General features: G+C 41.0%; 1 protein-coding gene across 1 annotated transcript; it reads left to right on the plus strand.

Annotated features, from left to right (window-relative positions):
* Positions 1-4,111: 4,111 nt before the first annotated feature.
* On the plus strand, positions 4,112-8,949 carry wnt9b (wingless-type MMTV integration site family, member 9B). Its single transcript, XM_062439218.1, has 4 exons — positions 4,112-4,197; positions 4,834-5,087; positions 6,814-7,079; positions 8,488-8,949. Exons 1-4 carry the CDS (start codon positions 4,112-4,114, stop codon positions 8,947-8,949), a joined length of 1,068 nt encoding a protein of 355 aa, XP_062295202.1.
* Positions 8,950-16,719: the final 7,770 nt, after the last annotated feature.

Consider the following 16,719-nt stretch of genomic DNA (forward strand, 5'->3'; position numbering starts at 1 on the left):
GTACATTTTACAGAGCAGGAAAACAAGATCCACAGGGCGACACAGATTCTTGACAGCTGTCATGTTCCTATAACATCAAAAATATAAAAACATATGCGAAGTTTTGACAGAAACTGGCTGATATGATCCACATGGAGAATGTAAACATGCTAATAGGTTAAAAAACTAAATGAATGATTCATATTTTGAATTCAGTGCACCAGCACACTGTGATCAAAGCCTTTTCCTGAATTCATAATGCATACACTTCCATCATTGTCATGTTCTTTATTTGGCTTTTATTTGATGTTAAATGTTAATATTACATTTACTAAATAAACCATTTGAATTTCATCAATTATTTTCTAATAAAGTAGATGTAAAATAGAGATCCCTCTATTTATTTATTGGCATCTACAGGGGAAACACCACAAGGCCTGATGCACTGAGGAGGCATCAACAATGCTGATTCATACAGTAGGCCAGAGCAAACACCTCCAATTCAAACTCTACTGTCTATTCTATTCCTACGCAGACAATTTGATTAACAGCATGCCCTCAGGGAAACACAGGAGGGGGGCGACCTCACGCTCTGCAGGTGAATCCAAAACTGTACCAAACACACAATGAACCCTTTCTGACTCCAAACAATTGGTCCTGCACACCTGGCAATGTCTGCCCATGCTAAAGTAAACCAGGTCATACGTCCATCAACAGTATCATAAAATAACTTACTAAAATAAAAAAACAGACCCTAACACAGAAAAATACACACAAGAGAAAATAAGAGAAAAACCTTTCGTCCTCACATATCAACATGCAGAACGTGCAGAACATTTGTTGCCTCTTCTGCACATCATGATGGATCTTTTAATCCACTGAATGCAAAAACATGAACATAAATCATTGTCATAAGAGTGATAATTGTCAGAGGTGGGAATGAATATAAACATTTAATGAATAAATTATTCAACAATGTGGTGTCTTTGCCACAGGAACAGATGCTGAATCTGATTACATTTGGATCGTCAACATGACCTACAATGAATCAACTTCTGAGATTAGGAGAACTTTTAAACACTTTTATAGTCTATGTTGTTTTTCCCCTAAACATGACGCAGGTTACACACACACACACACACACACACATGCACACACACACACACACACACACACACACACACACACACACACACACACACACACACACACACACACACACACACAATACACACACACACACACAATACACACACACAATACACACAGACACAGGGACACACACTCACACACAAAACATATGACTCAACATCCTGTGTCACTCCTTGCTTTGTGGAAACGAGTGCCTTTTGCCTCATTCGAACACACGATGCAAGGGAGCACTGGCCAAAGGTTCAACGTTTCCAAGGAAGGAAATTGAGACAAGTAGAAGAGAGAGCGAGGCCGGGAACAGCGAAGTCTCCTATTACACTGCAGACAGAGATGACAGACATGATGGTCCAGACCCTTATATAGTTGACCTCACCAGTCACACTGATGCACTGATTGCAGGACCAGCTTGTCTGTAACCTCAGCAGCATTCATGGCACCAAGCAGGTCCTGAAAGAATAGAAAACTCAACACTGAATACGTGAAAAGAGGAAAAAGTTACTTCAATTTCACAATCAGCTACTAACATTCCCTCTTAAGAGAGGTTGCATGCATCACATTGAGGCCATGCTGAGGCGCCCTGCAATTACCAAGACAAAGGAAAGGTAGCTGTTAAGAAGCGCTGCACCAGCCATTTTTCCTCATTTGTCATTCTAAGTTTCTTAAACATTACACATAGCTGATAAGTGATTCACCTGAAATTATTCAGTTTACCAGTGTATTTATGCTAAGAAGAACTCATTATTTAACAGCCCAGGAAAAAAATGACTTGCACTGATAGCAAAGCCTGATGGCTCCTGGTTTTCAATCTTGGAATCTCTGAAAGGAATCCACTGAAAGATCTCAGGCTACACTTAGTGTTACATGGGATTAAACATGTATTGATATACTCAGGGGCCAGTCCTATCCAGGCATTAAAATGGTTCAATCTGAAAATTGATTCTAAAACAAGGTAGCCAGTGTAATGAAACTAAATTTAGGGTTATATGTACTCTTTTATTAGAATTAGTGAGGAGTCTGGCAGTGGCGTTTTGAATTAATTGAAGTCTGTAAATATTGTGTTTGCTCAAGCATGAGTAGACTGAGTTACAGGAGTCTAAATGGGATGTAATGAATGCAATTTCCAGGTTCTTGGGTGACAGAAGTACCAGATCTTGGAAATTCTGCATAACTGGATTGGACAATTATTTTAACACGCTGATTTAAAATGAGATTATTATCAAAAGTGACACCAAGAATTCTGCACCTACAGATGAAACTGGTGGAGAATGAACTAAGTTGTGATGAAATGTGATAATGTGTGGTGGCTGGGCATATGATAATGACATCAGATTTGTCTGTATTCAGTTGAAGAAAATTATTAAACAGCCAGATATGAACTTAATTTAGATATGCCTGAAGAACAGCAGAATAAATTGATTGTTTCTGGTGGGGTCAAAAGAGAAATAAAGCTGTGTGTCATCTGTGGCTTATGTGTCCTGTTGATAACATGTGAATGGAGAAAAACAGGGGGCCAAGGACTGACTCAATTAAAATCGGACAACCTACAGTATCAAAGGCTGCGGTGAGATCTAAAAGGATTAAAATAGCTTAATGAGTCAGATGCTAAAAGAAGATCATTGAGCACTTTTAGGAGTGTAGTCTCTTTGTCTCGTGTCCTGTTGATGGGCTGATGGTTGCCTTTGTAATCAGTGTGACCAGTAGCTTGCTGTATTCCTGCATTGTGCTAGTGCATCACTGTAGCATTATGTCACTCAAGTAGGAAAGCTGTGTCACTAACAATTTTGGATGAGCTATTATTAAAACAAAATGTTTGTCCTCTAATGTATCATGACCACATATAGTTACATAAAATAAAAAGTCAATATGTCATTTAATACACTTTCTAATGGAATATGTTGAAAATACTGACCTGACATCTGTGATTGTTTTGGCAATTGATTTGTAACTGCAGACTTTGACCTGAGGCACACAGCTGCTTTTTGGGCCTCATTTAACTCCCACTGACAACTATTGTGTCTAATTCACTTAGCATCTCATTAGCTTTGGCTCACTGGTCTTTGGTAATCAAAGTCATCCAATCATGTTACCATATTGAATCCACTAGATGGGGCTCCATCCATGGTTGTTTTTTTGTCAGACTGTGTAGTTTGATTGGAAGAACAGGCCATAGGACCTTTAATAATATACTGTATGTTTGTATCCTTTAATTTCAGACTTCACGGATCATTTCCTTCTCATCCATTGGGTACTCTTGAATCCTGGCTGCTGTGCTTTAATTAGCTCGTAATATTTGTGGATTTATGCTGGCTAATGGCAATGATTATAATGTAATAACTTATATGTCTAAAAAGAAGAAAAAAGAAAAAAGAAAAAAGAAAAAAAAGGAAAATCATCTTTTTGCTTTCTCTTCTCCAGTCAGGGTAATTGGGGGTTTGGGGTAATAGTAATTTATGTGAAAATAAAATATGAGTGGCAAATTTGAAAGGATAGTTAAGTTATTTGGAGTTGAGACAGACTGACCACAAATAAAAACCTTTGACATCAAAGAAACCAATATGTTTAATTCCAAGTGTCCCTGCCCATAAAAAATGGGCTGGATTTTTGAGGTTTTGATTCCAGTTCATAACTAGGATGACTGGAGAACTGAACGTCCTAGTGGTGGTACTCGGCTGTATTCGAGATTTATATGTTACAGCAGGTAAAGCCAGTCATTTTGCAGCTCTGTCCACCTGGGTGGCGTTTCAGTGGGAGGGAACATACAGTAACAATATTGAGAAAATCCAATGAGGATGCGGCAAGATGATGTGCCCCCCTCCTCCCCCTCCCCCCAAAAAGCCCTGCCTCTCAGCAGACCATTGAGCCTGGCGCACAGGATAGAAAGTCTGTGTGTGGGGCCCCTTAAAGAGGTGCGCCGACCAGACGGCACAGACTTTCTCCGTTGAAGAATCAGCGAGATGAAGAGCAGCGCCAACCCGGCACCATGCGCTCCAGGCTCCCACGGACCGCCTGCCTATTGCGACTCATTGCACTCTGCATCCTTCTCTCGCACACTGCAGCTTATTTTGGGTCAGACGACTTCCTTTTTACTTCTTCCCCTCTCATTAACTGATTGATTTTGTTGTTTTAAACGTTAGAAGAGATCATAACAATGACCTTTACATCCTTAGCCAAATTACGCACGCGTAATCATGCACAAACTATTGAGCTAAATTGTCATTGTATTGTTTGAAACCTCTACAGTTTTTATATGTGTGTTTGCTAATTTGTGGGAATAAATCAAAAATAGCATTTTAAGATGCGTCCCAACAAAATTAGTATTAATTATATGGCTACTTTGACGCGTTTTCGTGGATTTCTGGAATTACCCTTTATTAATTCCTGTACAAGCATTTCCAGTTGTTTGTTTAAAAAAAATCTACAATAGGACATCAGGAAAACTAAAACAATACCACTTTCTCTATTAAGGTTAACATCTAAGAGATTTCAGTTGGGCAAGACTGCAGCGTAAAGTAACTACAACACGATAATGAAGTCGCATCTTTTCTTTTCGTCTAATAATAATATAGACAGTGTTGTAATACTTATTGGTAAGACATTTCACCATAATAGTGTATTGTTATTTTTTTCCAAATTTAGAAAATGCATGACACTTGATAAGACTTGACAATCCCTTATGTGTTTTTTTTCTCTTTCCACTTCAAGGCTGACAGGTCGGGAACCCTTGGTGTTTTTACCAGGTCCATTCTCCAATGAAGCTCCTACAGGCAAGGCCCATCTGAAGCAGTGCGAGCAGATGACTCTGACCAGGCGGCAGAAGAGACTGTGTCGCAGGGAACCTGGTCTGGCCGAGACGTTGCGTGAGTCGGTGCGCCTCAGTCTGCTGGAGTGTCGATATCAGTTCAGGAATGAGCGCTGGAACTGCAGTCTGGATGGCCGCGGAAGCCTCCTGAAAAGAGGTAAACGCGCTATAGGTTTAGCACTTAATTGTTCCGTCATCTAAAAGTGATATTAGTGAACAAGCCCGGAGTCTTGCTCAGGAGCATTTCAAGGGGACGCACGGCCACTGGAGACTTTCCATTTATGCACAATCTCCTTTCTTCAAGAGAGACAGGTCTAGACTGATGTTTCTACCCCCATCACTTACTAAGTGTCATTCAGTATGTTCTATATAAAATCATCTGATCTGCTGATACACATCTGCCTGCATGGCACTAATGCTGATGGCAACATCTGTTAATCCTGATTTTAAACATTTTTAAAAAAAATATTGTGAAAGGAGAATAATTGGATGAGCAAACTGTTTATCTCAAGCTGAGTGGTTACAAGAGTTGTGAGCTGAGTAATCAAACATGAAAAGTAAAATATTTATATTGATAGTTCTTATTAATGGTTTGACTCTTAAACCACATGTAAACATGGTCTCACACAGGAATGTAATGGCATTTAAACATCTAAAGTTATCATTGTCTATTTACATAAACATTTTTATATAAATTAATGTTATAAATTATAGAAAATTGTATCAAATGGATATCAATTGATATATTATGTGAATCTCTAAAATATCAAAATGTAAATGAAATACTTATCTTTTTTGACTGATTTTTGTTTGCACTGGTTGTTGCCTCCTTAGAATGATTACAGTCAGGCTCAAATTTGTCTTACAATATTATACATTAGCTCCAACTACTCACAACCAGCACTTAACTGTTTCAAGTGTTTAGCCATGCTGCCTTTGGAGAGTTCACTACTTTAAGTCAATTTCTTATAATGAGCTCTGTCGTGTATTTTCTTTAAAGTCATTCTCATGTACTTCAGCAATTGTAATAGCAAAGTATTGTGAGGATGACACCAGGTTTTCTGTAACTTAATATGTTCTACACAGTCCCTTGACTTGATACAACTCTTGAGAAAATTTTCCTAAAGTAGCCTTCATGAATGTTTTTCCACGACCTGATAAAATCATTTATTAGCTACACTTTGGGGGGAAAAAAGCTGTGCCTACTAAATCACCATATCGCATATAGCTCAAGACCAGTGTAAGTCTAGCTATGCACAGAAAATCCTTTAGGATCTCCCAAACCTTATGCATATGGATATCAGTGTGTTGGAGAACATGAACAGGTCAGCATAGAGGTAATGAGGGTGTAGAAAGCCAAGAAATGCGGTGCGGTGGAAAGCGCTCAAGCCCTGTGGTTATTTTTATCTCGGGAAAGCGCCCATTCCCAGAGGAAAAGGGTGGCGTGATTACCCACTTTCATCTGGGAAAATCCTTCCTAGTCAAAATAATAATTAATTGGATCAAAATATACCCTGGTGACGGCTCTGGGTGAAGCAAATAACAGTACGTAACCATAAGGAAGGGTCAGAAGATAATTTATGACATAACGAAACTAGCAGAATAATGCTGAGGTTGTAGTAAACCATGACAACGCGGTGAGCTCTTTGTAAACATTTTGGCTTAAAGGTTTACTTAATAGCACAAAAGACATTTTGATGATTGTAAACTATGAATTAATCCCATGATTTTCACACTGTTCGTACAGTGTAAATGATGCCACGATTAGATTTTGGATTTAATTGAGCTCTTCAAACTTTTCTCAGATAAAAATGGACTGACACATTTGAATTTTCTTTTACACAATGTTCTACTTCCTCTGATGTCTTTTACATCTATCCCAGCATTCAAGGAGACCGCCTTCCTACTGGCTGTGTCCTCTGCGGCATTGACCCATGCCCTCGCCAAAGCATGCAGCTCAGGTCGAATGGAGAGATGCACATGTGACGATTCCCCTGGCATCCAGCATCGAGAAGCGTGGCAATGGGGGGTCTGTGGCGACAACCTGAAATATAGCACCAAGTTCCTCAAGAAGTTTCTCGGCCAAAAGAGGGTCAGCAAGGACCTGAGGGCTCAGGTCGACACCCACAACATCAACGTTGGAATTCGGGTGAGTTGCCTTCCCAAGTCCAAGGCGTCAAAAACATTGCCTACACCTGAGCCACACTTGGCCCAATTAGTTGGGCTGCAATTTTACATGACAATTATACCTCTGACACGCTCCTGCGCCATCAGAGGATACAGCATTGTAATCTTCACCTGCATATTTTTCACGCTTCCAGCCAGACAAACGCCCCCTTATTTGCTGCATTCGTTGGCCTTGGTGGATAATACAGCAGTGGGTGAGGCAGGGAGACAAGACGGCTGTGGGATCGTTGGAGCCAGGTGTTCTCAGGCATGATAAAGCTTGCTGTGCGGGCCTACAGAAAATTAAAGGTCTCATGTCGGAGAGAACGATTATAACCGTGGCCTCTTTTTAATATACGAGCGAGCATTTTTTTCCACTTACTAAATCACTGTGCTCTTCATAAATCCCCCTAATGTTCATAACCACCACCGTGTAGCTCTGAAATAGCAGGCCCCAGGGTCTTAACCCTGCAGCTCACACCTAAGGAAGGGCCAGAGCTGGTGGAGACTGGGGGAGCAGAAAGAAAGAAAGAAAAAACACTACAGGAAGAACTTAGGGCAACTATCTTATCTCATCTTCACTGAGTTAAATGTTTTTTCTCACTTTACACTGATGTGGCCGAGAAGAGACCAGGAGCCGTGTTAACAAAAACATGAAGTGGCTGGAGTCACCCCATCTCTCAGTAATAGTACTCTGAAGCCCCTGAGGGGTTCATACCTGCAAAGGGAGGAACTGAGCAGAACTTTTCAACCCAGAAGTACCCTCTGGCCCGCCCCTCCCTCTCAGACTAACCCCTGTGCTATCTGACCTGTCTCTGGCCCCCACCAAGACAGAAGCTCTTAGGTTGAGTGATCGTGCTCTCATCGCTGACCATCAACCACAGTGAACTATTAACCTAAATCAGAGGCAACATCACAAACTGCTTCTGCATTTTTTGGCACTTCTTGCACAGAAATTCTAATCAATGTTTTCCATGAGCAGGCATGTACAAAGAACAGGGTGGAGAGATTCCACTGTCTGCACTGTTTGTCACTTATGCCTCAGGCTTTAGGAAAGAGAGACAGGAGCGAGGCAGACAGAGCTAGTTTCAACACATTGAAACCAAAAAAAAAAAAAGAATCTGCCAGAGCTGTCCAAATGAGCAATGTAAGTTAAATGAAATACGACATGCTGAACGGTTCCCCCTCAATCCATTATGTTAGAATTGTGACTGAGGTGAGCTAAAGGTATATTAACTGCAGACCACCATCCCTAACCCCTACCCACCCTGCAGGAAACTGGCTAACTCTGTACAGATAGACCTCCCAGATAAGAGGCCAGGTAATGAATCAAACTGAGAGAACTGACATCTCCCTTTTTCCCTCCCGTGCTTTCTTTTCTCCCATCGCAGGCAGTGAAGAGCGGTCTGAAAACAACCTGCAAGTGTCACGGTGTCTCCGGTTCTTGTGCCGTACGGACTTGCTGGAAACAGCTGTCTCCATTCCACGACACCGGGCGGCTGCTTAAGTTCCGGTATGACACCGCAGTGCGAGTGCTGAGTGTCACAAACACAGCCACCGGGGAGACAGAGCTGGCTGGACCCCGTCGCCACGGCCAGAGCCTGCGTACTACTGACCTGGTCTACCTGGAGGACTCCCCCAGTTTCTGCAGGCCCTCCCGATACTCTCCAGGTACAGGCGGCCGCTCATGTGCCAAAGACACCAGTTGTCAAAGTCTGTGCTGCGGGCGTGGTTACAACACAGCCATGCGCCTCACCAGCCTGTCCTGCCACTGCCAGGTACGCTGGTGTTGCCACGTGGAGTGTCAGACGTGTGTCAGAGAAGAGGAGGTGTACACCTGCAAAAACGCATAAGCAGAGGACAGAAATGATGTAGTGTGTGAAGACTTGCAAAATCATCACGGCTGAACTTTAATCTCCTTATAGACAATACACTGAGGGATCTCACATCAGAGCAAGTCTTTACAGATTCTGAGTTGCATGTTATTTTGACAGGAATATAGAATTGTAACATTATAATATCGCTGGTTATTTGCTAATCATCACCGATTTGATATGCAGCAGCTTAGGTGAGCTACTATGCTTTTTTTCTCACTGGATGCACTGAAATCCCACTCTTCTGGGAAGGAGGGAAATGAGCTCTTAAAACAGGTACTGGACTGGACGTCACCAGCAGTATGACGCCGACCCTGTCTGCAGGAGTCCTCTGACAGTGACTTTGCTGTATTGTAATTGTGTTTGCCCCTTCCACTTTTTTTTAATTATTTTTACTATTTATTGTATCATTAAGTTGTGTCTGTCGTACTGCTGCTTTTTACTTTAACCCTCCTGTAACCGAGTGGTGCCACTAAGGCTAAAACAGCCTTAAAAGGAATCAACCTGTCTGTCTTTCTGTCTGCTGTGTTGCATTTTCTGCTGTGGAGAATGTTTATGAGTAAAAAGCACTTACATTGCTCTTGCTACATATGATACATAGTGTGTAATTAATCATAGAAATTAGACAAAAGTGTTCAATGTATATTTAAATGTCTAAATAGAATCACTGGAAGCCTCAAGGGGTGGTTGATGCCACTAATTTACAATGTAACTACATGCATTACAGGATAATTGTGTAAAGAAACAAGCTGGGTTTCAGTTGCTCTTATGGAAATGTCTATGGAAATTTCTACATGTAGTCTAATGTGTGCTTAGCAGAACAAAGGGAAACACTCGGGGTAATAGTGGGGGAAACACCAAACACTGTCTGCAAAAAAGAATGAAGAAAACGCTAATTTCTAAACATACCAGCCCTTTTTCCCCCTTTTTTTCTATTTATAGAGACACACACTATGCTACACTTTCAAGTTTAAAATTGCCCTTACTGAATCATTTGGTCTTCAAAGTCTAATTTAGCCACATCTTTGTTGTTAAGGCCTTTGAAGTGAGCTAATCATGCTCCTTATTTTCCCCAAATTGCTAATCAAAGAAAATCACAGTGTTTACTGCCTTATCCTCATACCCAAGACCACTCTCTGCATCCAAGTGTGCAGGTCAAAAGTGCACACTGGACCTAAAAGCTTTATTTTATTGGCCAGTTTGTGTTTTGTCTGAGTGATTCTGAACTGTATATATGATATGAATATAACTCATGTCAGGGCTCCAGGCGTATGACAATGTGGAATCATAATTTTCTACCTCACTTCATCTTTTGGCAAATAACAGCAAGATTTATGACCTGTGCAGAGTTATTCTCTCTGTAGATACATGTCTTTTCCTCTGCATTTGTTTTAAAAACAAGATCATATTTTAGATTTTTGTACAGTCCTTTCGAATTTGGTAATATATCTCTATATCTCAAAAGTTTTTTTTGTTTTTTTTGTTTTTTTTTAAATCTTGCTGCATTATATTCTTATTTAAAACAAATAAGATGAATAAATGGACATACATTTGTAAGAGCTATGTGTTTGTTGTGTCTTGTTCAGTTGCTGCAGGCGGTCGCCCTCAGCCGTGCTTTCGCAATTCACACACACACATGCACACACTCCACACACAACAGGAAAGCAAGCGCTGTACACCTGCCTGAAACTCTGCAACCTACACCTATCGAGTAAAAAAAAAAACTTCCTGCTGATACTGCCATGCCCTCCTTTTCATCTGAGAGCATTGTGGTCTCCCTGCATCACCCTCAACCGCCCAGTTAAAAAACAGGGGGGGGGGGGGTTGTTGGTGGGAGACATGCGTACAGGTGTTTTGCCTCTGGCCAGCACACCAGCCACGATGACAATCATAATGATGACGATGACAAAGATGATGACTCAGAAGAATGCTGCCTACAAACATAAACAGAGCGCTTGACCCCCGATTCACCATTAGAAAGTTACACTTAGCTGCCCCAGAATGACGATGAGAGCAGTTTACGTGCCATTATCCGTGAATCATAACTTTCCACTTATTTGCAAGGCATCAGTGAACCTACAGCACACAGAGGGCTATTGTATGAGGTATTTATAAAGTGTGCTACAGTGCTTTTGATGTTGCTCTCTAATTACGATGATTACACATTATTATTCCTTATTAGAACATCAACTTGAGACCCCAAGCACTGCAGTGAATTAAAAGACAATTTTAAAATTACATTGCATTGTTGGAGAAAATTATCTCTCAGAGTAATGAAATACTGCATGTCTTGGGGGCAAATGTTTTTTATGTAACTTTTAGAAAAAATCTTGCAAAAAAACACGGCCGTGCCTCGATGACAACACTAAAAGATGGATAAATGTCACTCACTGATCTGAGCCATATGACAAAGGGTAAGGGGAAAGCGTTATAAGAGTAAATTTTGCAAAAAAAATAATAAATATGAAACTTGAACCACACTTCTATCTTTTTTCATTCATTTTGAAATCAAACATTGTCGATTCAGTTCAGACAACATTTTTTGAAGGGTTTTTAATCCATAAAATGCAGTGATCATCACTAAAAAGGCATTTTCTTCAACACTGAGAATCTTGTTTTTCCAGACTTATGTCTGTTTTTATCTAATAACATAATACATGTATTTTATTGATAGAAAATAACTTCCCCGTCTTTGGCAAAACTAAAAACTTCAGTTCAACAATACATAAATGCATCAACTTTGTTTCTGATGACCGAGGTCAAACAAGTTCATATGGCGTGACTACTGACTCACCATATTAACTCAGCATATTATAATATTGTGGATCAATATTTAACTTTATTCAACATGGATGCTGTATTTACAAAAGATGTGTCTTTCTCAGCAGAGCTTTGTGATAAGGAACTAGACAGAGGAGTGTGTCACAGGGAGCAGGGTGGACCGGGGTTGAGATATTGTGGGACATAAAGGAAAAAGATGAGGATGGAGGGATGAGAAGGGATAGTTTTTGGCCCCAGGAGGCCTATCCCCTGCTGCTGCTGTTGTTGTTTTATAATGAACTCCTAAAGCCTTCATTTCCCTCACTACCCAGAGTGGAGGGGGTGCAGCTATGGGGGCTGCTGAGTCCACAGCCGGATTCGCACGCACAAGCCCCGAGGGTGGCTGCTTTGAGCAGGGTGGGGGGTTGGATGGAGCAGGGGTGCAATATGCAAGCTCCTGTGTTTGTGTGTGTGTGTGTTTGAAACAGGCCTGACAGCAGACAGGTGAAGGCAGAGAAAGGTTTTTGCATATGTGTGTGTGCATATTTGCCGTGTGTGCACACCTGTGGTCACTTCAGCGGGAGTGATATGTGAGCGTGTGTTTGTAGTCGGGTTTTCCTGTGCGGGTGTGGGCTACAGTCGGCCTGCTATATGCTGGAGCTGCTGGAGCTTCTGTCTGTCACTCTGAGACACTGAATGACACAGATAATGTAGGGTGACGCTGCTGGTAACACTATCTCTTGTGTCGGCATTGGCCTGGTTCAGGTAGAGGTTACTATGCCGGGCTGGGCTTCGACAGTGCTCTGTCCTCTGATAGATGAAGATGAATTGGCATACTGGGGCTAGAGCATTTTCAAGATATGTATTATATTTGCGTTGCTTACAGAGAAGACTTACATAGCTTTCAGGTTTATACATCACTCATTTGTGTAAGAACAGTAGACGTTAACTGAAGCGTAGAAGGTTTGGTTGATACTTAGCTCAAGGACACAAAGCGCAGTGCCGTCCTGTAATCGGAACCTCTGAGCCCCAGGTCAAACATCTAAACTCTACAAGACTTCCGCCTCTGAGGACAGGGTACTTAGATAGCATCAGTGCTGGCCCTAATCCTCACACCCTGACAATCTGACAGGGGAAGGAGAATTAAATGATGAAGATGACGAGGATAGAAATGGATTTGGTGCAGAAAAAGCGGGACAAAAGAAAAAGAGAGAGAGACAGAGAGTTGTGAATACAGCATGGGGTAGGAATTTGGAATGTGAAATGAGTAATGCAATTGCTCAACCCACAACAAGAACATGCACTGCCTAGAGCTATGACAAGGCTGAGTGCATACCTCTATGGGGGGGCCTAACTCCGAGGCTGGGGTGGACTGGGACAGTGGCTGAGTTCCTCACAGTGTGGGATGAGGTGCATGGGTGTAGAGACAGTGTATACATGTGTGATGGTCAATTGAGCAGGCAGCAGAGTTGAAATGATGGATATTCACCTGAGGACAGAAAAAAAAGGAACAGATTAGAATAGACATTTGTGGAGCGCGTTGGTAACTACCACCCATGCAGTGTAATCGCAACGTCCCTGGTTCAACTAAGGCAAGGGAACTTGCAACACTGTTGCATGTCATTCCCCCTTCTCTTTCTTCTTGTTTCCTCTCAGACTCTATGCTAGCTACTTTCGAAAAAAGACGAAAAGCCCAAAAACCTAACTAAAAGAATAGACTTCTTATTATATGAACATTAAACAGGGAAAAAAAGAGAGCAAACCAACTGCCTGTACAATGACGCCTGTAGCATCAACCAAAGTTTTGTTTTTCAAACCTTGAGAAGAAGGGATGTGGAGAATCCCCCATGAGGCACAGAGCATTCATCCTCACCTGAAAACTATTAATTTAATCAATACGATTGACAGACAATGAATCAGCAATTACTTTGATAATCAATCAACTGGCAAAGTTATTTTTTTAAAGCAAAATGCCAAAACATGTCTGCTTCTCACCTCCAAAACATGATTTTCTGTGTCTTCTATGACGTTTAACTGAAAATCTTTGGGTTTTGGAGTTGTTGTTGCAGGTTGATTCTAATCAGCTTACATTCTAATATTTATGGACCAAGAAATGAATCATCAGATTAATCAAAAAATAAGAGTTACTTCCCAAAGAAATCCCTGTTTGGCTCCATGGCCTTCTTCTTACACTGGTCATGGTGATAACACTCATCAGCTTGTAAGTATTAGTGTGCAAAATGAATATATTCGACAAATATATTAAACAAACAAGCTTGCCAGGTGAAGCAAAGACAAAAACAGCAGACTGTGAAAAGAGGACTTAGTTTGCAGAAGGATGCTTGAGAATGTGTCCAACAGTTGGCATCAAGACAAAGCATAACACAGCAGATAGGGCAGCGCTGTGTTTGCAAATTCATTTCACACAGAACCGATGCCCTGCAAAATGTTGGTGTCTCCCTTGACCAGTCCACAGGAAGCATCCACTATACCAGACTGGAGAACTCCTGGGGGAGGCTGTTCCCATGAGCACTGGTGCAGCCGCTGTGATATGACACGATAAGACCTCGTGCACCTTCATAACTGACTCCCTCGGCTCAATATATAGCACTATTCTGCATTTCGCTCAGCTGCACACACTCTCACACACACTCACACACACACACCCTGACCTCCATTACAAGCGAAACAAAACTTTCCCAGATCAACAATGTCCAAGAGAGAAAAACACAGATAAAAAAGAAGAGCCTAGTGTTCTCTCAACAAGCAACATCTCTATAAAAAAAAGAGTCTGGAATGTAGTCTGTGATTATTTGTAATATCTGCAGCTACACAATTATACTGTCTATTGGCTGTATTTCAGTGTGTGCTCATACTTATTAAACCATCCCTGTCATTAAAAGATTCAGATACACAATCATGTACAATCAAAATCTATTATCTTTTGAGCTCTAAGAACCCCACACTTTTACCTAACTGACACGTACGACTTGATCATGAGAGTGTGGTCGAGAGTGAGTGCATGACTGTGGGTAGGAAGCTGTCAGTCTGTGTAATAGGCCAGGCAGGGGAAGCCCGGCATAGTGCTCCGTGCCATGTTGATGTTTTTATTCCCATCTGTGCTGAGCTGTCCTCGAACCGCACGGGTGGACAGCATCTCTCATCTGGAGAGGTCTAGGTGTCACAGGTGGTATGGCCACAGGGCTGTGTCTATTTGAGTGTGTATGAGTGTGGTTCACAGCTGTATGATCAATCTATGCTCTTTGAGGGAGTAAAACAATAAAGCTTATCACTTTCTCTTATTCAGAAAAGGCAGTCCTCTCTCCTTTCTACACTCCAGAGGGTAGAAAATAAGGTCAAAGGACCTCTTTCCCAGCAGAATCCACTGAGACACTGGGAGCTTATGAGTTTCTCCTGTCGTCTCTGACAGGCCCTCCTTTGCTTTCATTCAGCATCTCATCACTGCTTCAAAGTCTAGTGGATCATCTCCCTCGGGGGGAGTGAGAAGATCAGCGTGCCGTCAAAAAATGACTGGTATCCAAAAATTGTTGACCCAAGGCAATTTTGCTCCTCATAATTGGCTTCTTCACTGACTGTCTGTCTTGGGCAATAATTGTAGAGTTATGATGTGTTATATTGCCTGGCAAAGATTATTAAGTATATTGTATAGAAGTGACTCAATAATACATAATTTTCCCTTGGCGAACAAAACAGTGGCGTATGGGTGGGGTGTAGGGGTAATCACACTGAGTACACTGAGCGCTCTCTTCCTTTAACAATAACTCTGCTGCCGTGTTGTCTAACCAAGACAAGGAGACTGATCCAGCGCAAAATTTTGCCCCCAAAGGACCAAAGCCTGGCACCAGGAAATAGCATTCTTTGATGATCCGGTGCCGAATCCACACGCGCACACACACACAGACACACATTTACTCAACATACATACTTAAATTCTGTGTTCATATAAATCTAATACCACTTCCAATGTATGGAATTAAATTTGTTTCAATAAAATAGAACAAAATCTCCCAAGAATCTAATGACATGTGCAAAAAAAAAAAAATTACCTCAAAGGTAAAACTGACAATAAAGACATTTATCTAAAAATGATCTGGATTTCTCTGCACCATTTTTTTCAGTTTCACCTATACACTTTTAAAGTTCTGACACAAAGCTCTTTGTTACAGAGCTGCATCCCTGTTAGCCAATTATTTGTGGAGTAACAGGTTGTGGTCTGGATGAGCAACAAGTGAAAAGTTCAGCAGTGAAATTGGAAGAGAAGAGAAATTCTGATCAGTGAAAGAAAAATGGAGAGGTTTTTGGGTTTTTTTAATAAACGTGTTAAATAGTGTTATTCTAAGTTTTCTTTGGGGTTTTTCTCTGGTTTCAAATTGTTTTAATGACATTCAATTATTTTAATTTGATTCTTGGGACATTTTGTTCAATTACTATGAAACAAATCTGGTCCCATTGCTGATGCTGTGTAATGTTAAAATTGCATACGTAGTAAAGCAGTTAATACATAACTAAAATACGTATTTCTTAGCTAGTCTACAGAAGCCCTGAGAGGCACGTGGAAGAAAAAAATCTGGTGATCCATTTTCCATTTTCGGACCTAAATTGTTTTCTATTCTATGTTTATGATTTATTAACAGGTGGGAAAAAGTTTCTTTTTTCATCTGTGAAATAAGGTGAAAAAACGGATTTCGTAGTGTTTTAGAAGTGGTGCACTACAGCCTCTTGTGGCTTAAATGTGTATTACAAAAAACAAACATAAAAAAAAAAAAAATGTTCACCGGTTTTCACAGTCCTAAACACAGGAGAGAAAACAATTCAGATCAGACTTAGAAAATTGATAACCAGAATTCTCCCATCACTTGCCTCTCTGGCCTTCCATACTAGTCAAAAACAGCTAAAATCTTCAAAAATACCCTACCTCAAAATCCTAGTTCACACCAAAACTAATTACTTGAGTCATGCCCTAGCTTA

The sequence above is a fragment of the Scomber scombrus genome, chromosome 18, assembly GCF_963691925.1.
Source record: "Scomber scombrus chromosome 18, fScoSco1.1, whole genome shotgun sequence".
Classification (NCBI taxonomy): domain Eukaryota; kingdom Metazoa; phylum Chordata; class Actinopteri; order Scombriformes; family Scombridae; genus Scomber; species Scomber scombrus.

What these genes read in the sequence shown, in the direction of transcription:
- wnt9b (XM_062439218.1), top strand. Translation starts at nt 4,112, where the DNA reads ATGCGCTCCAGGCTCCCACGGACCGCCTGCCTATTGCGACTCATTGCA. An exon ending in CGGAAGCCTCCTGAAAAGAG is followed by an intron (nt 5,088 to 6,813) that starts GTAAACGCGCTA and finishes CATCTATCCCAG; the next exon opens with CATTCAAGGAGACCGCCTTC. An exon ending in ACATCAACGTTGGAATTCGG is followed by an intron (nt 7,080 to 8,487) that starts GTGAGTTGCCTT and finishes CTCCCATCGCAG; the next exon opens with GCAGTGAAGAGCGGTCTGAA.